This window comes from Furipterus horrens, unplaced genomic scaffold (genome assembly GCF_987537825.1).
Source record: "Furipterus horrens unplaced genomic scaffold, mFurHor1.1.pri manual_scaffold_12, whole genome shotgun sequence".
Lineage (NCBI taxonomy): Eukaryota > Metazoa > Chordata > Mammalia > Chiroptera > Furipteridae > Furipterus > Furipterus horrens.
Genome location: NW_028327182.1, coordinates 98559852 through 98586015, shown reverse-complemented (window position 1 = coordinate 98586015; position 26164 = coordinate 98559852). Strand labels below are relative to the sequence as shown.

At 57.9% G+C, this 26164-nt stretch overlaps 1 protein-coding gene across 1 annotated transcript in view; it reads left to right on the top strand.

The window, feature by feature from the left end:
* The window catches only part of MYOM2 (myomesin 2), a 45903-nt gene extending 25275 nt beyond the window's left edge, over window positions 1–20628 (top strand). The window contains exons 18-37 of the mRNA XM_090258595.1: window positions 407–594; window positions 2001–2127; window positions 3390–3568; window positions 4690–4804; window positions 5778–5934; window positions 6019–6125; window positions 8022–8066; window positions 8482–8618; window positions 10164–10308; window positions 10416–10475; window positions 12301–12368; window positions 14416–14529; window positions 14725–14812; window positions 15330–15368; window positions 16203–16308; window positions 16696–16859; window positions 17091–17127; window positions 18255–18277; window positions 19160–19215; window positions 20288–20628. Of these exons, the coding sequence (XP_090114721.1) occupies window positions 407–594; window positions 2001–2127; window positions 3390–3568; window positions 4690–4804; window positions 5778–5934; window positions 6019–6125; window positions 8022–8066; window positions 8482–8618; window positions 10164–10308; window positions 10416–10475; window positions 12301–12368; window positions 14416–14529; window positions 14725–14812; window positions 15330–15368; window positions 16203–16308; window positions 16696–16859; window positions 17091–17127; window positions 18255–18277; window positions 19160–19215; window positions 20288–20593 (2261 nt within the window). The 3' untranslated portion in view covers window positions 20594–20628. The remainder of the gene's footprint in view (window positions 1–406; window positions 595–2000; window positions 2128–3389; window positions 3569–4689; window positions 4805–5777; window positions 5935–6018; window positions 6126–8021; window positions 8067–8481; window positions 8619–10163; window positions 10309–10415; window positions 10476–12300; window positions 12369–14415; window positions 14530–14724; window positions 14813–15329; window positions 15369–16202; window positions 16309–16695; window positions 16860–17090; window positions 17128–18254; window positions 18278–19159; window positions 19216–20287) is intronic.
* Window positions 20629–26164: the final 5536 nt, after the last annotated feature.

Sequence of the window (26164 nt, the reverse complement as noted above, 5' to 3'; positions counted from 1 at the left end):
GTGTCTCCATCCTCACTGAAATAATCGGAAGTTTCTACAACCAGGCGGCAGTGCTGGCCGGCGCTGGCTGCGGGGCCCGGTCGCCTTTCACCGTGGGGTTAAGGAGACACCCCCTCAAGGTCTCCTCAAGGGTGGGGCACCTGCTGTTGCAAACATCCAGGTCAATTTTAAATAATCCATCCCTCTGGTATGATTGAAATAGTGGGAGATGTACTTAGAAGCAGCCACACATGTGTATGAAGTTTTAAAATTTCTTAAAAAGAGAGATAAACACGGTTAGAGGGGAGGCCACGAAAGGGAGAGAGGGCCAGGGTTCTGGGCCACGTCCTGTGGCTGCCACGCAGCCCACGTGGCGGGACCGAGACAGGCGCGTGCAGACGCGTCAGTGCTCCCGTGTCCCCTCCAGCTGTCCCGTCCTTCCCGTACGGGATCACGCTCCTGAGCTGTGACGGCCGGTCCATGACGCTGGGCTGGAAGGTGCCCCGGTTCAGTGGCGGTGCGCCCATCCTCGGCTACTTCGTGGACAAGCGTGAAGCTCAGCACAGGAACTGGCACGAAGTCAACACCGCGCCCGTCGGAGAGAGGATCCTGACGGTGCGTCTCGGGGCTCGCTGCGCTCGGCCTGGGCACAGGACTCCCTTTGGTGTCCCAGCGCTCGGTGACGTTAGAGAATTCAACCCGTGACAAAAAGGGATTTCAAGAATCCACAGCCCTGTGAGATCATGGGGCTGGAGGATGGGAAGGGCCTCAGGGACCATATTTTTTCTTTCCAAGAAGCAGGAAGGAGGAGGAGGGCAGGTGACGGGGTGGTTGGCAGCTGCGGTGCTGCCGTGAGCAGGCCTGGGCTGTGCCGGGGGTCTAGGCAGGCAGGACGCCCCCACCCGAGACCCCGTGCTCAGCTGGTGTCTTGTGACAAAGGTGTGGCCCTGCTTGTCAGTTGCCACCTGCCTGAGAGACGCTTGCATTTCAAGCCTGTGGGTAAGTCACCTGTGAACTTGTGTCCAGGTGGGGAGAGAGTAGGAAGGACATCGGTCTGGGGTAAGAAAGATCAGAATCGAGTCCAGATGCATATGCTGAGCAGCCAGGGGCTCCCCTCCGGGCGCTCGGAGTCTTCTGGAACATTTGTGCTCTGTGAGAGTGGGTAAGGAGGGATGTCTGCTCCCAGGGTCCCTCTCGCCTTTCTTGAGAAAGTGCCGGATGCAGCTGCTGGTGGCCCCACATCTCCACAGTGGCCTGGCTGGGGGACCCGTTTGGAGGAGACTCTTAAAAAGTCTGACCTCTGCCTTGCAGAAGATTCTGCTTCATTTTGTATTTGGAAATAACACCAGTATCGATCATGTATTTTATACATTTGTGTATGACGTGTGTTGCTAACACTCAGGCCTAGTGTGACACGGATCATTTGTCCCCAGTTGACCCCTGACACTGGGCTCTGCCTGACGTCCTTCAGCAGGCCCACATTCCAGGAGGCAGTGCTCTCTGGGAGGCAGGGCACGTGGCAGGGTAATGTCACTGGGTGGGTGGGGGCTCTCCGGCTCCCACACGCACGCCCTGTAGTGGGTGAGTTCCCACCACGGCTGGGAGGCGGGGCTGGCAGTTCTGGGGAAGCCCCGCCCCTGTCTTTTGAGGGGCTGACCCGGCAGAGCGGACCCTGCAGTGGCTGCTGAGCAGCCTTGTCCCCAAAGGGACCTGTAGCCAGTGTGCGGGCAGCAGGTGGCAGGGAGCCCAGCAGGCAGGGGGCCTGGGTCCCCTCCCCTGATGTCCAAGGCGCAGGTGTCTGCCGGGGAGCGTGTCCCTGAGGCTCAGGGGCCCTCCTATGGAGTGACTGTCGCGGCTGCCACACGGCAGGTGGGTGAGTGACCCCCTCGGTGAGACGGTCAATGAGCTGACCAGGTCCCCACCTTCGTTGTCACTCTCTACACAGATCACAGATCCACCCCGTCCTCCAGTGGCTGCGCGGTGGTGTTCATTTCACGTGTTAATTCAAATGCATTCAACAGGTGGACGGCCTGACTGAAGGCTCGTCGTACGAATTCAAAATTGCTGCCACCAACGTGGTGGGGGTCGGGCAGCCCTCGGACCCCAGCGAGCTCTTCACATGTGAGGCCTGGACGGCGCCGGAACCGGGTGAGCAGCCGCACGCCCGGACACACACCCTGCGGGCACTTGGTCCCCATGTGGACACCCCACATAGGCGTGGCCCCGCCTGTGTCGGCAGTGAGCAGGGGTCGTGCCGCTCCGGGGTTGGGGCGTCGCCCGTGGAAGGAGGCTCGGGCAGAGCTGTGAGCAGACGGCCCATGCTGTGGTCAGGCCGTGGCTGACGGGCGAGCAGGTGCCACGCCTGCTGTGGCAGTGCTGACGCGCGTGGCGAGAGAGCCCGTGTGGAAGAGACCCCTGCCTCACAGGGAGGCCGGCTTCCCAGAGTCGGGGACCCCGCAGAGGGTCCTGGGGGGACGCTCCGGGCAGCAGGGACGTGTGGGGCCCAGGCTGAGATGGAGCATGACCTCGGACGCCCACGGTGTCCACCTCTCAGACCATATGGGTGTCCCCAGCCCGGGTCTGAAGCAGGTGACTGCTGCCAACCTGCCTCTGCTCAGAACTCCGCGCTGGAGAACTCCCACATCAGGAACCTAACGCTCATCATTTGACAAAAACATAAACAAAGACAGAACAACAAGGACCTAAAATGGAAGCAGAAAAAGCTAAAAAATTCAGACTTTTCCCCCAACTTTGTTGCCAAACTACACTGCTTTTTATCTTTTCCTTTTTAAAAAATATACAGTTGTTTTAATGCGACTAACTTTTGCCCCTTAGAAAAGCCGATGGAAGGAAGAGCTGTTGATGTTTCCAGGGCCTTTTTGAGTGTTTAGTCCCAGTGGCCCAGCCACTGGCAAAGACACAGGGGCACGTGGGTTCAGACGGGGCCACCCCACCCTCCTCAGCCCCCAGGAGTCAGTGCTGCACCCCGAGAGAGGCTTTGGGTGCTGGCAGGAAGCGGAGCTGAGGGGAACACGGTAGCCGGCCAGGTGGAGCCATTAGCCAGCAGGGACGGACAGGTGTCCCACCCAGGGGTGGGGACCCGAGGGCCCTGCCTCTGCTGCGCACCTTTTCCAGCTACAAGATGCACCTGCTGGCCCAAGTGAGCGACGTGGACTTGAGAGAGTCACCTGGACTCCTGCGGATGGGGCTGTAGGATGCTCAGCCAGCCTCTGCCCCAGCTCCTGGCCTGCACCCAGCCGGCCCCTCCAGGGGAAAGGTGGCCTGGCAGTGTGACCAGGAGTCACTGTGGTGGTCGTGGCCAGAGGCATCTGCTGCAGAGGCCGCGTTCCCAGTGCCGGTTTGCTGCCGCGGCCCCGGTGTACCCCGGACTGACCGCAGCCCTGTTTCAGGTCCCGCCTACGACCTGACCTTCTGCGAGGTGAGGGACACGTCCCTGGTCCTGCTCTGGAAGCCCCCCGTGTACGCGGGCAGTGGCCCCATCTCTGGGTATTTCGTGGACTATAAGGAAGAGGGATCCGAGGCGTGGGCCACCGCCAACGAGGCAGCAACTGCAAATCGCTATTTAAAGGTGAGCGTCCCTCCACAGTCACCGCCCTGGGGAGCAGGGGTGCCATCCATCCATGGCAGGCCCGCGGGGGAGCTTGGGTGTGGAGGTGGGCCCCGCACAGCTGTGGCTGGGGCGCGTGGGGACATGCTGGTTTCCTCCCAGCCCGCTGTCAGCCACCTGGAGCCGCGGAGCTGACTGGCCGGCGCAGGTCTGTGCGTGTGGGGCGTCTCCTGTGACCCCCCCGGGGGGTTCGTGTCCCCGCGTCTTCCTCGTGCAGGCCCCGCGCTGTGTTTGCTTAGTTCACGGGGCTGCTGATAACGTCTGCCTGACAACACGCATGCACACGCATCCATACCCCGTCACCGTGGCCGCCAGAATCGTAAAGGGGAAATGGCTCCAGATATTTCCGTTTTTGCCCCAAATTGACCGGCCCCTGTGGTCAGCGGTGGCAGCCACCCTGAGCCCGTCTCCCCGGCGTGTGCCCAGCAGAGACCCTTTCCTGTGGGTCGTGGCTCCGTTGTGTGACTTAGCGGAGTGGCCCACGCTGCCCAGAGAAAGGCCACATCGAGTTGAACCCCCGCTGCACGGTGACAGGGTGGCCCGGGCAGCCAGCTTCCCGGTGACGATCTGCTTCTTTTGAATGAATAAACCTGTGTCTAAAAAGGGAGCTAAACAAATTCATTAGGAATTTATCAAACATATATTTTATCTGCGGTTGTCAAGGCAGATGACAGCACACCTTGTCAGTGTAGACACACGGAGACCTTGGCCACATTCGGAGGTGTCCAAACGGTGGGACATTTTGCACAGTTCAAACTCACTTCCGAAATGAGTATATTTAACTCCATAGAAGGATGTTCAATAATTTTACTCACCAGATTAGACCCCAGATGATAGATTTTAATTCTGCTTTAAAATATGCAAAGGACACAGAAATAGACTGAATCAAAATGATCGCAAATCTGTTTATTCCCGCCAAGTCAGGTTCAGAGTGTGAGTCTGCCCCCTGCTATACGCACAGCAATTCCAACTGCAGGAAAGGTTTCTCTTCTTTTTAAGAAAGCGCGTTCATTCTGAAGTGTGAGAAACAGCAGAGTCATCCTCACTTACCTGTGCCCGTGATGCTTCCTCCCGATTTCAAGGTCTGCGACCTGCACCAAGGCAGCAGCTACGTGTTCCGCGTGCGCGCAGTGAACGCCAGCGGCGTGGGGACGCCATCGGACGCGTCGGAGCCGGTGCTGCTGGAGACCAGGCCGGGTGAGGGGCCGCGGGCGGCGGTGCTGCGGCCGTGGGTGCCGTGTGAGCGGGCGCTCGGAGCAGCGGCGTGGGCAGCGGGGTGACGGATCCCCACGCGCTTGGGGCTGTGACGCCCGGGACAGGAGCGCAGGGCGGGTCCCCGTGCGCGGGCGGCGGGATGTCCCAGGAGCTGTGGGACCGCGCGCACAGTACTGGGGGCCTTTCAGCGCACTACTGGACTGGGAGCCGGAAGTTTCAAAGCCCTGGGCGGCGTTTCGGGGGCCAGGGACGTCCTTCCGGGGGTGGGGGTGCGCTCTCGGCTGTGTAGGGCGTGCGGCGTGGAGCTGCGGAGAGCAGCGACGCCCAGATGCAAGCGCGTGGCCCTTCTAACCCTCTCCCTGTGCGCGCTGCGTGTCGCTCTGCGCCCGGCATCTCCATGGGGACCGCAGGCGTCTGCAGGAGCCTGGCCAGGTCGCACTCGCTGGGGAGGCTGAGAGGTCGCCCCCAAACCCTGATTCCCGAGAGTAGATTCTCCCTGCATTGGGCCAGGGGTCCACCTTGGTCAAAAAGTAACAAAATCCCCCTCTTCCTGCTCCCCACAAATGTGGTTACGGAGGAGGCGGTAAGTGGGTGAAATCCACCGGGGTAACCGTGGCTGCCTGGGGGCCCCCCGAGCGTCGAGGGCGTGGGTCTCCGAGAGAAAAGGGGCTTTGGGGCCGGGACTGGCAGCCCCAAGGTTTTCTCCCGTCGTCCTGGGCACAGAGAAGGAAATGGACAGAAATGCAGAGACCTGATGATTTAAACCAACAAAACCCCAGCCCCTCCCACCTGCTGCCGCTGGGGCATCGGCTCCCCACGGTTCCCCGAACATACGTCCGAGGGGGTGGCAGGTGACGCTGGCGACCCGCGGGCCGGTCCCCGCCTCCGGGAGAGGAGCCCCCCCAGGACCGCGGGGCCCTCCGTCTCTCGCGCTCATGTGTGTTGCGCTCCGCAGGCACGAAGGAGGTCAGCGCCGGTGTGGACGAGCAGGGTGACATCTACCTGAGCTTTGACTGCCCGGACATGACGGACGCCTCCCAGTTCACCTGGTGCAAGTCCTACGAGGAGATCGCGGACGACACGCGGTTTCGGGTGGAGACCGACGGAGACCAGTAAGTCACGCGGGCGGCGCCGCCGGGACCTAGGAGAGACGCGGCCAGACGCGCACCATTCACGCCGGGTCTTCTTCCCTTCAGCTCCAAGCTGTACTTCAAGAATCCGGATAAAGGGGACCTGGGGACGTACTCGGTGTCCGTAAGCGACACGGACGGAGTGTCCTCCAGCTTTGTCCTGGATGAAGGAGGTAATGTCGCTGTGACACAGGCGGGCCTTCCTTGGTTCACACACGTTCCAAGACCGGCGCTCAAGTCTTACCTGCTTAGAGAAAGGACATGTGTCTGTGGGAGGCTGGGGGTGGGCATGATGGGTGTACCCCCCAAATGGCTTTAGAAATTGATCTCAAGAATTTGTCCCAGGACTGCTTTTAAAGCTGTCCAGCTGTAATTAGATTTTGGTAGTTTGGCAAGTCGGAGATATCATCTTAGCAAATAAGTCCCTCTTTCCTCCCCACGTTGGATAGTTGGGGTGATGAAGAAAGCAAATATCTACGTGCCTTTATGTGTGTGAGGGCGTGTTGATTTCCGCCCTTCAGACCCTCTCCCTCCCCCACAAAGAGACGCAGCAGGAAGAAGTGAAAAAGGCTTCGCTGGGTGTGACCAGGAGGAAGTGGTAGTTCCTTGCAGGTCCGTTGGCAGAGCTCAGAGGCGGGCTGTTTGCTGCCCGGGCTCCTGTGTGTCCCAGCACCACCTCCGTCCCCCGCTTTCTGCCAGTCAGGGCCACCTTTCCCGTTCTTCACACGGACAGTCCGTGAGGCGCAGTGAGCTGTGTGGCACTGCACAGAGTCCTCCGATCTCTGCATTTTGGGGTCTTTAAAAGTTTCTGCATCTCCAGGTCCCCTGCTAAGGAGCACGGTCCTCTGGGACGCCTTAGCAGGAGACACAGGCCCTCCCTATCAGGGGGTACCTTGGTGGGCGGTCCCCAGGAAACTTGACCCAGGATGGGTGCCCAGGGGGGCGGGGACAGGCAGACGTTCGGGGGTGACGACATTCTGACAGGTTCAAGCACCTGCAGGTCAGGTCGACTTCTGCAAGTTGAACAAGACTCAGCAGGGTGAGAGCGGGGTCCGCATGTCTGCTTTCTGGGGTCTGCTGTGCACTGGCCCCGACTCCTACTCTCTGAGCTGCCTCTTCTGACCCTAACATGAGGTCCTCAAATAGTTTTCTTTGTACCCTCAAACGTCCTTAAATAACTGTTAGGAGCGGTGCACTCCTGGGCACCATTTTAAAGGTGACAGATGACGTTTTCACCCTGATTTTAAACAGTTGCAAAGGATGAACATTCCCAGCATGTTTTGTATTGAATATGGCTGGGAGGGACGTTCAGTATATTTAAGGCAACACTTTGGAGTTCAGAGGGAGCTCATCTGATCTATGGAGGTTCCAACCTAAGGCCCAACAGGGAGGGTTCGCGCCTGCAGTCAGACCTGTCCTCCGGATGGAGTCTGCGTTCCGTCAGGAAGGGGCTGGCTCCACTTTTCAGTTCAAATACACATGTGGCTTCATGACCACGATCTCATTTCTAAAGTCTAATTTTAAGAAGGAAGGAAGGAAGGAAGGAAGGAATAAAGAAATGGCTTAGAACCTTCAATTTTTTTTAAGTTGCTCTTGGGAGTCTCTCAGGAGCTATGGATTCTGCTTTGGGGTCTATTTTCTTTGTGGGGACCCACCCCAGCAATGCTCCGGGGGGGTTACAGAGAGAGGGAGGAAGGACGGTCTGAAAGGGACAGCAGTCCCCGACCACCAGCACATTCTCAGTCAGATCCCCCAAGGAACGCGTTCCTGCAGAATCCGAGAATCTGGAAGCAGACTTTCTCTTCTGGGAACTCAACTGCCCGCGCCCTGACCCTGTGCACCCCGAGACTTCTGTGCTAGCCCGTCCTCAATGGACCGTTTAGTAAGGGGGGCAGCTTTCTAACTCACTGAAGACAGTATTCACAGATTAAAGTGACCCCCTATATCCTTTCCCTAAGCTCCTTCCACATCTTCAGCTAAGTCTGGTGACGTCTGTCTGCTGCGCCTCATAATTGTAGACTTCTGAGCGCGCAGGTGAAATTCAATGGACATATTTTTCTTCCTTGCAGAGTTTGAACGTTTGATGGCCCTGAGCAACGAGATAAAAAATCCCAGTAAGTGAGCGCAGGCGTGGATGGGGCAGGGCGCGTCCGTCTGTGTGTGGAGCCGGCTCAGCGACACGAGGGGCGGGGGCTCGTTTCCCGCTCCAGCCTCCGGGGTTGCCCCCTACTCACTTAAAACAAATCCTTGCAGAAATTTTCACTGAGTGGAGTGGGTTTGAATGTGGGGTTCAGTGTGGCTGCCTGTCAAATGGGACCCTCCGTTGCTGAATCGCACTGAGCGCAGAGGGAAGGCTGGGCCCACACCCACGCTCCCACCGCACGGGCTCCTTTTGCGACACGCTGGCCAGGGCTTTAGCTTTTATTCTGGGGTTTCATCATTCAGTACTCTGGGGTTTCACGCGCCTTAAAAATACAAGTCAGCACGGGGCGCCTGCGCTGCTGACGGTCACGTCCCCTCTGCCTGCAGCAATCCCTCTTAAGTCAGAACTGGCGTACGAGGTCTTCGACCACGGCCAGGTCCGCTTCTGGCTGCAGGCGGAGCACTTGTCCCCGGACGCCAGCTACCGATTTGTCATTAATGACAAGGAGGTTTCTGACAGCGAGGTGAGTTGTGTGTGTGTGTGGGGGGGCACCCTGGCTCCGTGGGGGGCGGGCTTGGCCTCGCGTTGGTCGGGTGCTCGCTTACAGCCAACACCGTGTGTTTCTGCCCCCGTGCGAGCTGTAGAAACGGGTGTGGAAGGCTGACACGGGGGCTAAGAGGCGTTTGACCGGCACTGTGTTCAGAGATTTGTTCTGGGTTAGATTAGAGGTCAGGAGCCTTCTTTTTAAAATTTTCACCTGAGGATGTGTTTGTTGATTTTAGAGAGAGAAGAAAGGGGAGAGAGAGACAGAGAGAGAGAGAGGTTGATTTGTTGTCTCCTGTACTTGCGTCGACAGGGAACCGAATCTGTAACATTTTCTTACACGGGTCAAGGCTCCAACCAGCTGAGCGAGCCGGCCAGGGCGAGAGCAGGCGTCTTTTAAATTCAGGCCTGTCGGAATTAAAAAACGACCACCCACATTTCGGTTTTAAGAAAAGGCTCGGATTGCGTGGCGGGTAGGGGGAAGGCGCTCCTGATGGACCGGTTACTGACCCCTGGCGGCAGCGGCCGGGGAAGGCTCCTACCGAGAGCCCCCCTGGAAGGCGATGCTCTGCTCCTGCCCCGGCCTTTCCGCTGCTGTCCTGGCAAACCCGGGCGCAGAGGGCAGTCGAGCTGCCGAAAACGCACCGTGTGCCGTGGTCCGAACCCTCGGCCTGCGTTCTGCCCCCCGTTGTCTGGGGCGAGTCTTACTGTGACCCAGCAGCCGTCCCTTCTCGGCCGTGGAGGACGGACCCCGTCCCCTGTACTTCTGTCCCCTAGTAACCGAAACACCTGGGCGCCCAGCAAACAGGCAGCCTGTGTGACGGAGCCTTTACGGTTCAGGAGCGAGCGGGGCTCTTTCAGACCCGCCACCTCTCCCTCTTCTGTTCTGTGTCTGACGCCCAGGGTTGGGACACTGTGCACGCCTGCTGAGGCCCAAGTGCTCTGTTCATGGGTCCCCACGCTGGAGGTGTGGGCAGCCCTGACCGCCACCCCGAGCTGGCTCCTCGCCCGCAGGGCAGCCGTGGTGTCTGCTGGGCGTTGCGTGAAGCTCAGTTAGATGAACGTCTGTGGGGCAGAAATCTTGGGTGGACAGAGATTACGGGATTTTTGTATCTGTCCCACGAGAGCAATGATGGACTTTAAGGATCGTACTCAGTGTGGGCTGAGCTCACAAAGAGGCAGCCCGCCGCTTCCTTCCGGCTGCAGATAAGCCAAGAGGCGGCATTACTTGCGGGCGCGTCCCGTGTGAGCAGGGCAAGAGTGTCGGGGTTGTGTAGGCTCTGCTGGGACCCTTGTGCCCTAAGTCACCCCTCCAACCCAGGACCGGGGTTTCCTTCCAAATGCGCATTGGCGACCCTTAGTTGGTGCTTGGGTCACCAAGTGGTTTAGAGGATAAACCATCCTCTTCGTCTTTGCGTGTCGCGTCCTCTAAGACCCGGGCGCTGATGGGACGGTTCCATGGCTGAGCTGAGCCTGGAAGCAGGGTTCTCGCTCACTGGGGGCTGGTTTCCCTCCCGGTGTGCAGACGCACAGGATGAAGTGTGACAAGTCCACGGGCATCATCGAGATGGTGATGGACCAGTTCACCGCCGACAACGAGGGCACCTACACCGTGCAGATCAATGACGGCAAAGCCAAGAGCCAGTCCTCGCTGGTGCTCATCGGAGACGGTAGGCGAGGCCGTGCGTCTGCATGGGCGGATGGGAACTCAAGCAACGCTGTTGCCCGGAGAGACGCAAACCTGTTCTTCTCTGTCTCCCTCGTGTGTTGAATTTAGCTTTCAAGGCTGTCCTGGAAGAGGCTGAGTTTCAAAGAAAAGAATTTCTCAGGAAACAAGGTAGGTGCTTGAGTCACTCTCCCCCAAGAGGCACAGAACAAAGATGCAGGATCTGAATGTGTGCCGAGCGCAAACCCTTCCCGGCGCCCGATGGCCGAGGGCGGCTCTCATGCGGCAGAAGTCAGGCCATTCCTCAGCTCTGGCTGTCCGGGCGCTTTTCTGTTCTCCGCCCTCTCCCCTTATTTTACCTGGATTTTTTTTCTCACTTCTGCCTTTCAAACCCCAGAATCTTGTGCTTATCCTCACATTGGCTGTCACTGTCCTGGTCAAGGAAACGACCAGCTTCTCCAGGCTCTGTGGCTGACTTGCTGACTAACTAGCTAACTAGTCTCTTTTATCCATGCCTGGGTGATAAGTTTTCCTCAACACCCACTGCTGTTAGGGAGTCTTTTGTTTAAGACTCTCATGACGACGCACCTATGAGGGAACAGAGTCTCTCCTCCGGCCCCGGACAGCTTTCCGGATGAGCCGGCTGATTTATGTCATTTCTTCCTTGGCTGGCACGTCCGGTCGGCACCTCGTGCATCGCCACTCTGAGACCAGGGTGGGCGTCCACGCCGCGGACGTGCCCCGGCTCCTCCGGCAGGCCTCGCCTGTGCTGTGCGTCCTGGCGTTACGACCCTGAGCGCTTGTGTGTTTGTAGCTTTGGTCACACTTCTCACGGGCAGAGCTCGGTGCTGACCGGGGCCCCTGGGAGGAACCGACCTCACAGCAGGGCCGCGAGGAGGAAGGGGCCATTCCACCCAACAAGGCCCGCGTTTAGACAGAAAGCAGAAAGGGGGCAGGTGCGTGGTTGGGGGCACTGATAGTTTGAAACGTAGGGAGGGCAGGAGAAACGATCCTCAAAAAGAGGGACCTGCTGCGTTACTTAGACTGTTGGGAAGGTTCTAACTGTTCAACCACAAACAATACATTTTAAATAGATTGTTTTTTAAAATGCACACTCACCAGGTACAAAGAAAAATGGAGACACTTTGGAGCCTGGAAAGCGGCCCAACGGCTTATTTTTCTATGGGATTTTTTACATATGGGATTTCTATGCCTTTTAAAAAATTAGAATGGGGATTATAAAATATAACATGAAGATATTCTTTTTATTTTTGTTGTTCTTATTTTTATTTTTGGAAGTCAAAAATATTTTATTCCACTCATTCTTACATTAGGCATTTCTTAATTTTGTAGAATATATTTATGTGAAAGAAATCAATAAGTACTTTAAAAATCTGCCCTGTATTGAATGAGCTAATGACAGTCATTAGTATGATTTACTTCTGCATTTGTTTTAAATAAAATTATATTTTTAAAAACATAGAAAGCCACGTTTGATTTCAAAACGTTATACATTTACAAAATTGCTAGGTCAGGACGCATTTTCTTCACCTTATGTCTAGGCTCCGTTTTAAAGTTTGTCTGCGCTGCGCCTTGAGAAACGAAGCATGATTTCCTTCTTTCTAAGGAGCAGCGGGTGAGGTGCTGGCAGGAGGGGGTCTGACAGCAGGACCCCCCTCGGGGACACAGGTTTGGGGAGAGTTGGTGCCGCCACGTCCGCCTCAGAGCCTGGAAGCGAGTTGTCCTGGTTCACAGGGACAGCTGCTTCCTCCTGCCTGAATGACACATACATACATACACACACCCATGTGCATGCATGTGCACACACGTGCACAACACGCACACACATGTAGGCATGAATGCATGCACACACATGTATGTATCTAAGTGTGCATAATATACATGCATAATACATAATATATGTAACATCATCTATAATAATATATAATACATATTATTCTTTCTTACTTTCTAACACTTGTTTCCCCTGCCCCAGGCCCTCACTTTGCCGAGTATCTGCACTGGGACGTCACAGAGGAATGTGAGGTGCGGCTGGTCTGCAAGGTGAGAGCCGAGTCTGACGGGGGAGTCTGGACTCTCCTTCCGTGGGCGCTGGAGAGGCCTTCAGGGCAGCCGGGGTTGGGGGCGGGCGGAGTGACTCCTGGGCCCTGGGGACGTGTCCGCTCTTAGACTCTCGGTCCCGTGTTGGCTCCTCAGGAGCAGGGGAGAGCGGCCGACGAAGGTTCAGGGGCGTGGTTTATAAAAGCACTCACCCACGGCTTTGGCGAGTGAACTGCAGGGACGTGCGTCACGAGGAAACGCGCCCGGTAGCCTCCAGGCTGCGCCCCCGGCTGCCTCGGGAAGGAAGGTGCTTCTCGGGCTCAGCCGCAGCAGCGCAGTCAGGGGCCTCGCGGGCCGGGAACCACGGCCGTCTGGGTTTGGGGGAAGCTTTGGTCCTGCGGGCACCTGCTGTGGGCTGTCCCTGCCGAGGGCAGAGGCTGGATCACAGCACACTGCTCACGCCGAGCGGGCCAGAGTGGGGAGCGCCCTCCTGGGACGTCTGATGGCAGCAGCAGCGTGATTCCAAACCTTTAAACACAGCTCTTGGAGACACCGAGTAAACACGCCTTAAAATTTGAGTATTTGCAACTTAATGCACTTGATACGTGTGCCCCCACCTGTCCCATGGTCCTGTAAACACTGTTTCTACATGGCTTCCACCTCCTAATACTTGGGCAGATGGTCATTTTTACATTCACACCTGTAAAGCCAACGGGGAAGAATCTACGTGACACAGGTTCCTGTAACACGGCAGAAAGCCGTTCCAAAGCGAAGCCGCGGCAGGAGCTTCAGTCCCACACAGAAGGAGGTCTGGTGGACGCGTCTCCCTGCTCACACGGAGGACTCGGGACCTGTGGTGTCTCTTGTCCTGCACATTGATGTCCGTGCCAGGTGCCTGCAGACAGGGGCAGCGTGACATCGCAGTCATGGAAGAGACACGGGCTTGTTTAGGGGCATGAGGCCCCCCCTCCAACTGCAGGACAAAGAAGTTACTTGACACTTGTTTTAGAGACCAGAAGTGAAGGCTGTCGGAGAGGTGTTTACCTGGCATCTGGAACACGTGGGGCCGAGTTCCGGTCGGGAACAGGCTGGGGTTGGGGGAGGATTTTGAAATGTTGGCCGGAATTCTTTGGCAACAGTCCATCCTGCCATTTGTCACCAACTCAGGTTCTGAAACTCAAAGGAAGACCCGACATCCAGGCCAAAGGGGACACTCCCTGCATGGAGTCCCACATGTGTGTAGGCTTGTTTCCCTGCCTCTGCATGTGGCCATGCCAGGGGCACACGTGTGCGACACAGGATCTGCTGTTGGGGGTCACGTGCCCCTGCGTGCAGGGATGAAGCCCCATGGAAATCCTAGTCCCTCTGCCTCAATATGTGCCTTCCGTGTTTGTCGTCACTTTGTTGAGTCCACATGGGACGTGACCGCAGACCTGTCAGTCCTGCAGAATCCCGTGGGGTCAGCACCATCGCTCACATGGACCCGGACTTTCTTCTGTTCCGCAGGACGTGTGCCTCCGGGCACGGGACCGGAAATGCCCCACCTTTGGAATTCTGTAAAGCTCAGCTTCAAGTCCAAGCTGACATTGGTGCGCTCAGCAGGGGCATGGCTCCCAGCCCCACTGGGATTGTCTTGGGTGAAGTTGTCTTTCCCGCCAGGCAGACGCATCCGAAATGGCACACCGCCGAAGAAGCCACCACTCACCAGTGTGACAGACCTCTGAGGATCCTCCAAATTGCTTATACTTTAAAATCACATTGCTCACAAGTTGTTTCTATTACTGACATTTCCGATGAACCAAAGACTCCATGGGCTAGAAGAGGGGGGAGTCCTTCCTCACGCTAGCCGGGAGCTGAATTATTTTAGGCGCCGGAACTCAGAGACGGGTTGGCCATCATCGGGACTGACAGCCTTCCCACAAGCCTCCGTCTGGGTGTGTCTGTAATAACACTCATTCTTTTTCAGGTCTGTGATTTAAAATCGGAAGAGGCTTTTTTTTGTAGGAGCCGGGGCGATTCACCCTCCAAACGCCAGGTTTCTGCCTTTTAGGTGGCAAACACCAAAAAAGAGACCATTTTCAAGTGGCTTAAGGATGACGCGCTGTACGAGACGGAAACCCTGCCCGACCTGGAGCGCGGCGTCTGTGAGCTGCTCATCCCAAAGGTACCGCGTGCCACACACCCCCCCCCCAAGCGCGGGCGCCGGGTCCGGCAGGGCGTCCACGGGGCCCGTCCATCCTGCGCTGCTCCCCAGTGTGCCCCCCGAATTTCCGTGGTCTGCAAAGAAAGCCTGACAGCATGTGTTCCGTTTCCTACTGTCCTGGGGACTTACCTACACACGGATGTGTCTCACGTGTAGCTGTCCAAGAAGGACCACGGGGAGTACAAGGCCACCCTGAAGGACGACAGAGGCCAAGATGTATCTGTCCTGGAGGTGTCCGGCAAAGGTAACGTGAAGCCTCCTGAGAGGACAGGCGTCCCGCGGCCGGGCTGGGGCGCGCGCTGGGCCCCGGCCCTGCGTCCTGGGCTGTCGTGCGCCCTGTTTTCAGCGGCAGCTGTAACAGGAGACAGATTCGTACTCGCGCCGCACTCGAAGCTGTTTCGGTGGTTCAGAAAAATGTCTGCTGTGCGTTCGGACTTCTGTGAAATGCCGTTTCAGTCCGTCATCATCGGCTGAATCTTGTCCCATTTCCAATGTCGTTCAAGTGATGGGAGCTGCGGGGAAGGGATTCATTTAAGCAGCGGGCCGGTTGATGAGTGAGCCCTTCATGTTCCTTGTCTGAGAAGTGAGGAGGCTGCAAGGATTCACGACACACACCCGTCTTTTATGGACGAATATCGCCCTTTTAATGTTTCATTTCTCAAGGGAACACCTCGATTTCCTGTATCCATTTAATTAACCACGAACGCGCTGCTTTTTGACAAGATGACGTGTAGTGATGTGATGTCTGCTTTCTCCCTCAGTGTACGAGGACATGATTTTGGCAATGAGCAGAGTCTGCGGTAAGTAAATGCCCTCTGATTTTCAAGTCGTTTTGGGGGCTCACACCCCTGATTCCTGGGGTGGGCGCTGCGCCATGGCAGGGACGTACAGGGCCCCAGGTGCCATCCACCCTGCCAGGGCCCCGTGACGTGGCGGAGCCGTTGCCTGCCGGCCTCAGCGGTGGCTTTAAAGGGCTTTTCCGTGTTGAGTGAGTGTCTGCCTTACGAGCCTCGCTCAGGCAGCACACGTCCCCAGGGCATGACCATGCCGCCTACATTTCTGAGCTCACCCTGTGACGCGAGAGAGAGACATGGACTCCAGGGGCGTGATGTTAGTGGTGTCCCCTGAACCAGAGCTGACAAGGCGTTCGGGGTCAGGGGAGGCGCCGATTTCTGCAGAATCTTAGAGGAGACCCCGCGGAGCGTCCCACTGAGTTGCACAGTATGTTCTCAGTCCCTCGGTTAATATCCAGCAGGTCGAGGGGCCCCTCCTGGGTCCCCAGGAGTCTCGCCTTCCCTCTGACACACTCAGGTCTCAGGTTCTGGGTCATGGTGTTACCTGTACACCCCCCACTCCGTATGCGAAGCTGCTGTGGGCAGGTGTTGCTTCTATAAAAGATGTGGTATGTTCCTTACAGCACTCAGCAGCTTCCCACCTCACTCCGGGTGGCCATGCTTGTTGAATGAACGGGGTGGCGTGGGCCACACGCGAAGGGTCTGTGGCCGACAGACGTTGGAACGCAGGGATGTGGGGCGCGTCCATGGCTGGTGAGCCAGGGCCCCTGCCAGGTGCCCCGTTCCTCTGGCGCATCCCGGCGGCTTCCCGGAGAGCTGAGCGGGTCTCGTTCTCTGCAGGTGCATCCGCCTCAGCCCTGAAGGTGCTCTGCACCCCCGAAGGCATCAGGCTGCAGTGCTTCCTGAAATACTTCACCGAGGAGATGCGTGTGAACTGGTATCACAAGTGAGTACCCAGCCCCCGCGGCGTGCGTGGGCAGGCTCTGTGGTTCTGAAAACGGACGGTGAACACGGGCAGCGGGGCCACGGACCAGCTTCTTCAACGTCTCGGTTCAGATGGGGGCGGTTACTGCTGATCACTCGTTGTATCTGGAACTCAGCAGACAGCTGATCCGGGAAAAGCAAGGTTCAGAAACCACGTGCCAAATGCCTTTAAAAACTAAGTGTCGGAGTTGATTTTAAGTCTTCAGATCGGAGCTCCTGATGTAGTTAGTAAATTACTCATACCCAGAAAATCCATGTGACAGATGAGGCCCCCCACAAAGCCCAGTGGATCACCCTGGAACTGAGGCTCTGGATTCAAACATGTTCCTCTGGCTTTTTGTCTTTCAAGGGACGCTAAGATTGCGTCGAGTGAGCACATGAGGATTGGGGGCAGCGAGGAGATGGCCTGGCTGCAGATCTGCGAGCCCACAGAGAAGGACCAAGGCAAATACACCTTCGAGATCTTTGACGGCAAAGACAACCACCAGCGCTCCCTGGACCTGTCCGGTCAAGGTGAGAAGCGTCTGCTTCGGCACCTAAGGGCCCGGCAGGGAGGGACCCGCATAGAACTCGGGAAGGGAGCCGTCTGGTGCTGGGGTCTTCACCTGGAGAAATGGTTTGTACGTCGCCACTGGATTCGCCGGCCGGTTCCCATCGGGCGGGTTCACTAGCGGGGCCCCTGGGGTGAGGGGAGGGGCCGCCGAGCTGCTGAAACTGTCAGTGACGTTAGGTGTTTCCTTACAGCGTTCGATGACGCGTTCACAGAGTTCCAGCAACTCAAGTAAGCTTTGCGTGTTGGGCTATGTAATCCTCACATGTGGGGGGGTCAGTTGCGTTGGAGTGAGTTAGGCTGAGTGTGGGGACACCTCTGCATGCCTAGGTGACCCAAGGCGTGTCCTCTCCTGGGAACTGGGGCAAAAACAGCGATTCTGCGTGTGGGAGGCAGCCCTTCTCCTCCGCTGTGAATGTGTCTGTAAACGGGCTTTCTAGCGTCGTGGTAACCCTGAGCTGCTTTAAATGATTAAAATGACGAATTTCTGAAATAGTTATAACTACAGCAACCCATCAGAAAGAGCAGTTTTTAAAAAGTTATATATTTAGGTTCTATTTGAGACTTTATTTTTAAAGAGCATTTTTTGGTTTCATGCAAAACTGAGAGGAAGGCACAGAGATTTCCCAATTCCCCTGCCCCCCACCTGCACAGACAGCCCCCCATCAGCACCCCCACCAGACGGGGCATTTGTCACAATGGGTGCTGTACCTTCTGTGGGTTTGGACAGATGTAGGGTGACGTGTGTCCATCATCACAGCATCTCAGAGGAGCTTCACTGCCCTGACCCCTCTGGGCGCCACCTGTGTGCCTCCCTCCCCCAGCCCCAGGACAGCCACTGACCTGTCACTGTCCCCGTGGTCTTGGCTCTCCCAGGACGGCACAGGGTGGGACTCACCCAGCGGGCAGGCTTTTCAGACTGGCCCCGTCTCTCAGTCACATGCATGTCAGGTGCCTCCACATCTTTCCATGGCTGGAGAGCGCCTCTCTCCTTAGTGCTGAACACTATTCCATTGTTCAGAGCAGCTTTTAAAAAACAAACTTTGCATTTTTAAGTGTGTGCCTGAATTTTAGAGCATCCGAAACAGAACAGTCGTGGGCCCGCGCAATGTTATTCAATGAATGTCTGTTAAATGGATGAACGGGTGGTGAAGATAAATTAGAAACCAACATTTTCAAAAAAACCTAAAGTTCTCCAGTGCAATCTAGTGCACTTAGTGAAAGAAAACCTCTCCGGCCTCTGCGTTTGAATGCTAAACTCTTCCCCTGCGGGGTGCGGGGTGCGGGGTGCACTGGTCCACGGCGTTTTCTCACGACTCTCCTTTCGTCCCCCTACCCCTCTGTCCCCGCGTTTCCAGGGCAGCTGCCTTTGCAGAGAAGAGTAAGTACACAGCGAATTGCAACAAGCACCGTCCCTCATCTGGGGGAGGGACAATTCAGATCATCGCCCGTGTGGGTGGATGATCACAGCAAGCCTTCCCGCCCCTGCGGGCGCCCTCCCTATGCTCCTCCCCTGCCCCTCCGAGCCCCGCTCTCCCACAAGCCCACCTGCCTGCTCAGCATCGCTCCTCACACCCTCTGGCCACCTCGTCGCTCCTGCCATTGCCCACCTGGTCCGTGTTGTTTGAGGAGATGGCCGGTCAGGTGTGGCCACAGGAGGAGACACAGGAGAGGACGAGGCCACAAAGTTTAGGACCCTTGCAGGTCCTGCAGACATGCCAGGCGGTGTTGGAGAGCACCAGGGTGGGGGTGGGGTTCCAGGGACAGAGGCGGGAGCTGGGGCCAGGGCTGTTACTGGGGGTCCCAGAGAAGGCAGGCAGGGCTGGTGGGATGGAGGCGCTCTGGGGGCTTGCGGGTGGCAGGTGGCAGGCTGCAGGGGTCACAGGTGTGCTGTGGGCTGGGCTGGGAGGGGCAGCTCTCTGCAGCCAGGCAGGTGTGGCCGACGTCAGACGTCAGAGGTGCAGGGAGTGAGAGCAGCGTCTGGGCCCTGCACCAGCCTCGCACACTCCGCGCTCCAGACCACACGGCCTTCACTTCTCAGCAGGGCTGTGTCCTCAGCAGCCCGGGGGCCCCTTCCCGTGGCAGAGCCCCGCTCACACCCCACGTTCCGCCAGAGCCCCTCCCGAGCTTTGCTGCGCGGGTCGGTCCCTTCCTCCCGTGCCCGGCGCCGGGCCCCCTGGGTACACGGGACAGCTCAGCAGGGGGTCTGTGGGCGGCACAGCCTCGTGGATGCTGTTCTCAGCCGCGTCCTTCCACATTGCAGACCGTGGCAAGGTGATCGGCGGCTTACCTGACGTGGTAACCATAATGGAGGGCAAGGTAAGGGCAGGCGGCAGGCACCGGGGTGCGCGGGGGCGGGAGTGGGTGCGTGTCACTCAGCCTGTGGGGACCGGGCGCCCTGCCACGTCCTGCTGCCTGCGGTCACCCTCGTGTTTAATATTCTGAATCCACAACGACACCTTTACGCCCCCGGGGACACGCTGTGGCAGGTGTCCGTCCCTTCCCTGGGAGTCCACTGGGGTCTGTTGTCCCCAGTCTCTCCCGGGGCTGAGGGGAAAAACTGGCCAAGGATGGGGGCCACACCCACAGGACAGTCCTGCCCATGTGAAGGTGGGAGCCGCCCTCTCCTGTGTGAAACGACAAAGAAACTTCTCTCCAAGGTTCAAGGCCACTTGGGTATTGATACTGGAAGCTCTTTACCGGAGTTTTAACCTGTCACCTGTCCGTGGGCTTGCTGACATCTAATGTGCACATCTCTCTGGTGCTTTCAGGGGTTCTAGCTGGAGGTCATGGGATGTAGGGAGTTGAGGGGATTATATTATGGCCGAAATAGAAAAGTCTGTGGCCCGTTCCTTTAGCAGCTAGAGCGTCCAGTGCCGAGCGTGGTCGGTCAGGGGCTCATGGACGATGTCACCGAGAAATCTGCGGGGCCCTGACTTGATCACAGGCACAGAGCAGGTCTGACTAAGGGTCCACAGGTTGCCGCCTGGGCTTGCCGTTAGCTGGTGCCTCCTCTGGATTTGCCGCAGGCTCCAAGGTCTGATACAAAGGAAACGCAGACGCGGGCCAAAAATACCTGCTGTTAGCCGTAGACATAGCTGATTCCCTTCGAATTCTTTAACTGGCTCAGGCCGTGGGTTAAAGCTGAGAACGAAGAGAAAAATCACTCCCGATTCTTCTCGGGAGCCGTGGCATCCGCTGCCCTTGTTGGCGCCCTGCTCTTCGGGGTCCCTGGTGTCCGGCGGGGAGCTTCCGTCTATAAAGAGCGCGTTGAGCCATGAATGATGTGCAGGCCCGTTAAGTCCAGCCAAGGGCGACGGAGGGTCCGAGCCGGGCAGCCAAATGGGGTCTGACCTTTGTCTTTCTCCCTCTTCCCTCCCCCCCCACCAAGACCTTGAACCTGACCTGCACAGTGTTCGGCAACCCTGACCCCGAGGTGGCGTGGTTCAAGAACGACAAGGACATCGAGCTGAACGAGCACTTCTCGGTGAAGGTGGAGCAGGCCAAGTACGTCAGCATGACCATCAAGGGCGTCACGGCCGAGGACTCGGGCAAGTACAGCGTCAACGTCAAGAACAAGTACGGCGGCGAGAAGATCGACGTCACGGTCAGCGTGTACAAGCACGGCGAGAAGATCCCGGAGGCGGAGCCGCCGCAGCAGGCCACGCCCAAGCGCATCCCCGCCGGGGCCCCCTGAGCGCGCGCGCCAGGGTCCCTGCGCGCCGGGCGCTGTGCGCGCAGGCGGGGCGCGGTTGCGGGTGGCCCCCGGGGGTCCCGGCGACGCTGCTGACTTCGCGCCGGCTCAGCACCCGTTCAGATCGGAGCGGAGGCCACGGGTTCCGTGCAGCACCCTGTCCGTGCGCGGGCCTGGCCCCTCGGTGCCAGCAGGTGCCCAGGTCACCTGCCCACGCTGTGTGCCCTTTGGTTCCCGCGAATAAACCTTTACGAGGAAACTGGTTGTGGTTCTCCTGTGCCAAGTCGTTCCGAACGACACCCGCTTCCTCGCCTGTTTGATCACGATTGTCGCGCAGGGTCACAGCCGGGAGAGCCCGGGGCGGGGGCGGGGGGCGCGGCCCCTCTGGACAGGTCCCTCCAAGCTTGACCCGTCGGGGCTTGGGGACAGGCCTTGGCAGCGAGCCTTGGGCTTTTCTGCATGTTTCGGTTGTGCGGTTCAACAGCGCTCACTCATTTTCCAGTTTCAACACGCGTTTTGCGGAGCAGGTGCGGCTCGCGGGAAGGATTTACATGGCTTGGCATTGATTCAAGTCCTGTTTTTTGGGGGGACGTTTAAGGTTCACAGCAAAACTGAGGGGAAGGCACAGAGGTTTCTGGCACACACCGCAACCCCCACTCCACCCCACGCCCCCCATGCAGGGCTTCCACACCCTCAGCAGCCCCACACGACGGGAATGTGTCACATGTGATGAACCGCATCTACAGTTCATCGTCCCCCAGCCCACAGGTGGCATCAGGGCCGCTCCTCCATGGGTGCTGCCTGCCCTGCACCCTCCAGATGGCGCTCAGAGCACAGGGATGGAGCAGCCCGAGGCCTTGCCCACCTTTGAGTGGAAGATAACGGGAGGGGTGACAGGGATCAGGGACACGTCTGGCCGGGGGCTGATCCCAGGAATCAGCAGATCGCTTTGAAGGCAGGAATGTGGCCCCGTAATCTGCATATGATACACATGAGAAGGAATAAAACATGTCCTGTGACTTGGCACAGGGCTGCTACCGTGTCAGTAAAGTCATACCAACAGGTGATCTACCTACACGCTGCGTTTGGCCTGAATTCTCAATAGCGTGCGTTCAAAGGGGCGGAGTGGGCGCAGGGGCTCCCTCGGGTTCTCAGCGGCTCATCATTGTGGCGCCAACGCTGTCCAGGGACGCAGGAAGGGCAAGTACATCTTGGGATGTCACCCAGCCTTCAAACGTGCCTTCGACTTCTGCCAGGGAACTGAGCGGGAAAGCCCCGGGACACTGTTGAATGAAGAAGGCAAAGGTAAGCGTGGACAGGAGGCTTCCATTTCTGTAAAGAAAACAGAAACCCAAAACGCTTTAAACAAGGGTTACACCAACGTTGATGCGTGCAGACAGAACTATGACTGGACAGAACCCTCGCGGAACAGAGAAAATGATGGCTGAACACACCCCAGGTGGTTCCGAGCGTCCTGGCCGAGCTGAGTGTGTGTTCATGACGGATGGGGTGAGGGCGAACGTCCGTGCATTCGGGGTCCTGGGAGGGCGGGGAGAAAGGAGGCAAGTGAACAACGCAGGGAAAAATGCCTCGTGTGTCATACAAAGCTATCGGCGTCCAGTTGTGGGCGTGTGTGGGTGTCTGGGGACGAAAGGGTAGAATTGTCCACGATACACTGTGGAAAGCACACGGGCTTCTGTGGAATAAGGGAACCAACCCCCTCTGCGCACCTATCCCTGGAGCGATGCTGTGTGTCGTCGTGAGGGTGGGTTATGGTTCCTCCCCCTAACCCATCCTTGGGGAACTGTGCAGCGTGACTGCGCTTCAGAGGACGAGGCACGAAGGCGGGAAGAGGCAGAGAATCTGAGGAAGGAGCCCGGCGCCGTGGCGGGGAGCAGCTCTGTGCAGTCTGCTGCCGGCACCGCGGGGCAGGCTCGGCGAGGGTTGTACTCAGGCCTTTCTCCACATCCGCCCTTCCTGTGCTGTTTTCTGCCGTGAATGGGCGTCTGCTCTGCTCCGCCGCCCCGAGAGCAGGCTGGAGTGGAGCTGCTCTTTTGTGAGAGCGGAGCTGGGGAGTCCGCCGGGAAGCTCAGGGGCCATGACTCATAGGTGGGACAGATTATAGCCGCACAAATCACACCCCAGATCCGGGAGCCGTCCGTGCAGCCAGATTTGAACAGCATGATATCTGTTATCTACAGAAATATCCATGAATGATCCCTCAACTTTCTCTTTAGCATTCTCAAAGGTACCACTGTCTTCGTATTTATGTGACGAGATATTGGAGCAGCGTGCTGGGAAGCAAGGTTGATGGTGACAATGATCATTTTTTCCCTGAATCCAATGAAGCAGAAATGGACTGAGTCTCCACAGAGTGCAGATACAGGCTTTGCTGCAGGAAATATGCTTAAAATGCACAGCGTCCTCCCATTTCCACGGTGGGGTCTCCAGGACAGAGCATGGGGTTGCGGCAAACTCTCCTGGGCCCAGATCCAGAAAGTGCATGGTCTCTCCCCGAGAGGCTACGCTAATCCCTCCAATTCTCTTCCTGCCTCGCCCATTCGACACTGTCTGTCACCATGATGGTACAGGTGGTTCCCACACGTCTGGACCCTCTGACCTCTGTGAGCACGGGGGCCCCTCTGCAGAGGCTGTGGTCACGGCCACGTCTTCCCCTGAAACCGTCCTGCAGAGGCCACGGGGCCCACGACCCCGCCACCTGCTCGGGTGCCCGGTGGGCCCTTCATCCTGGCTGTGGGCGTGGCATGTGTGGGCCGTGGGTACGGTGTGTGTGTGCCATGGCTCGGTGCCCAGCTGGCTGTGGGTGGCCTTGGGCCACCTACACATTATTCTGTCCGTTAGTAAAAGTGGGAACAGAGGCTGTTTCTGCAGCAAAGTCATGGGGTTGGGGGATCTGGCACCTTCTTAGCATCAAATAAATCTGAATGTTGCCCAGAAGGGCCGCCTCCCTTGTTCAGAGGCACAGGCTCCTCGCCTGGAGACCGGCTGTCCCTCCCGAAGCACCGCACGTGCCTGGTGGGTGCCCCCCACAGCAGGGCCCACGCCTCCCTTCCTGCTCCTCCTGCCGCAGGTCCCCACCGCCATCTGCACGGCACCCCGGCTGGTCTCCCCTCTCTGTGGGGGTGACGGGAGGCGGGCGGCAGATGGGACCTCCTTTCTCTGCCGTCTTCACCCTCTGTCTGCTCAGAACACCCCCGACGGGCTCCGTGGGATGAAGAGAGGGATAGACTTAAAGACAGAATTAAAAGATAGAACTGAGAGGTTACAGAACGTGGCTCCCACCCCCCCTCTCCGGTGTAGCAACAGAAAATGGGGGACGGGTTCCGGGCAGGCGATGGGGTCAGCCACACCCAAATGTAATGCCAGAGGGGTTTGCTCTCATTTCTCTGGTCCACAGAGAAAAGGACAGGGTGACGCCCCTGAGAACAACACAATCAGTAACGAAGAGAGCGGGAAGGAACTTCCTGGCTGTGGCTCTGGCTGGCCGTGCTGATGAGCCATGATGGGTGCACTTACCACCCACCTCGAATCGTGCACGGGAAATAGGCACAGCTTTCTGTGCGCTAGTCAGACCCGGGCAAAGGGCTCTTTCTAAAAGCACGGTTTTCTAATTCCGTCGCAGGGGTCTGCGCCTACACTGTGTGCGCGCCTCACGGCCCTTGGCACACACAGCCCCAAGGAGGAAACAGGCCCGCGTGTTCCATGGATGCTTCAGACACGGGGTTTCCTCAGCACTCAAGAGAGATTTGTGTTCACAGAACTCAATGCCTCTCACGTGTGGTTCTCGTTTTCCACCGCAGCCCCACTTCGGGTTCTCCATTCCTTGCCGCTTGCCCTGGGCTCGGACCCCCTCTGAGACCTGGCACGCTCAGCTCTCACGACGGCTGCGGGAGCGCCGGGAAAGCGGGGTTCATGGTGACGCGTTCAGGGGTCTCTAGGAGGCCAGCTCCTGCCCGCAGGGAGCAGCTGTGCCGCTGGCTAGTTCTCCACTGCGGTGCTGCCGCCGTCCTGAGGGGCTGACCGCTCTGCTGGGCTGGGTGGCCACAGGGGTCCCACAGCGAGACACCCGGGAGCCGTTCCCACTCTCACGGACAAGGTATCGTGAAATCCCAGCACCGAGTGGGGAGAAAGTGTTTCCCTCACATAGACCTTGCTGGGGATTTCAAATGCATCAAAGTGCCAAAGGGGCTGCCCAGACCAGCGGCGGGGGAAGGCCGGCAGCAGAAGTGTCCCAGCGCAGGCGGGAGGAGGCGCTCTCACACAGGGTCGTTGCTTGGGGTGCTCAGGAGACCCAAGGGGAGCTACCCGTGCACAGGGCTGAGGGCCCTCTCCTCCCGTTGCCCCCTGGCTGCCCCGGCCGGTGAGCGGAGCCCAGGGTCCGCAGCGGTGGGTGAAGGTGATGAGCTGGGTCCTCTGAGCGAGGAAGACCGGCTCCCCTCCGCTCAGCACCCCTCGTCTGGCCCATCACCCGCTCACCTGGGCTTCTCTTCAGCGGCTCAGCAACCCTTTGCGCTTTAGGCGGTGGGAGTGCTCAGCCCCCTCCGTCCTGGGCAGTTAACAGAGAACAGCGCTGACGGCTGCTCTCTGCACACGTGCAAACGCGGCCGGGGTCCCGCCGCCTCTCAGCTCCATCGACCACAAGGGCCTCCCGGCTCCACGTGTCTTCAATGTTCAGGGAGCGCGCGCTGGGAGACGCGCAGACCCAGCCTGTGCCGCCCCTGCGGGCCCCGCGTCATGCAGCGTCCCCACCGTGTGAGTGAGCGAAGAGGCGCCCGTCACGGCCCAGGTGAGTCCCCGAAGCCCATGGGGGCCGGGCCTCCTGGGGTTCCTCTTTTGTGAAAAAGTTTGTCTGTTGATTGCAGTTTTCACGCAATATTAGTTTGTATTAACCTCAGGTGTACAGCCTAGCGGTCAGACAAAGTGAGGTTCACAAAGTGCTTTCCCAGTGCTCCCAGCGCCCACCCGGCACCGTACGGAGTTATTACCATGTTACTGACCCTGTTCCCTGGGCTGTGCTGACGTCCCCGTGACTGTTCTGGGGTCACCAACATGCACTTCTCAGTCCCTCCCCCCTCTTCACCAGCCCCCCCCCCACTCTGGCAACCGTGAGTTTGTTCTCTGTGTCTATGGGTGTTTCTGTTTTATTTGCTCGTTTATATTATTCTTTCGAGTCCACATTTGAGTGAGATCATATGGTATTTGTGTTTCTCTGTCTGACTGATTTCACTCAGCATAATGCTCTCCAGGTCCATCCAGGCTGTTGCAAAAGGTAAGATCTCTCCTTTTTTATGGCTGCATAGTATTCCGTTGTCTGAATGTACCACAGCTGTTTTACCCACTCGTCTGCTGATGGGCACTGGGGCTGCTTCCACATCCTGATGATTCTCAATAACGCTGCGATAAATATAGGGGTGCTTATGTTCTTCCAAATTAGTGCTTTGGGTTCCTTCAGCTATAGTCCCAGAAGTAGACCAGCTGAGTCAAAGGGAAGTTCCATTTTTAGTTCTTTGAGGAAACTCCACACTGGTTCCCACAGCGGCTGCCCCAGTCTGC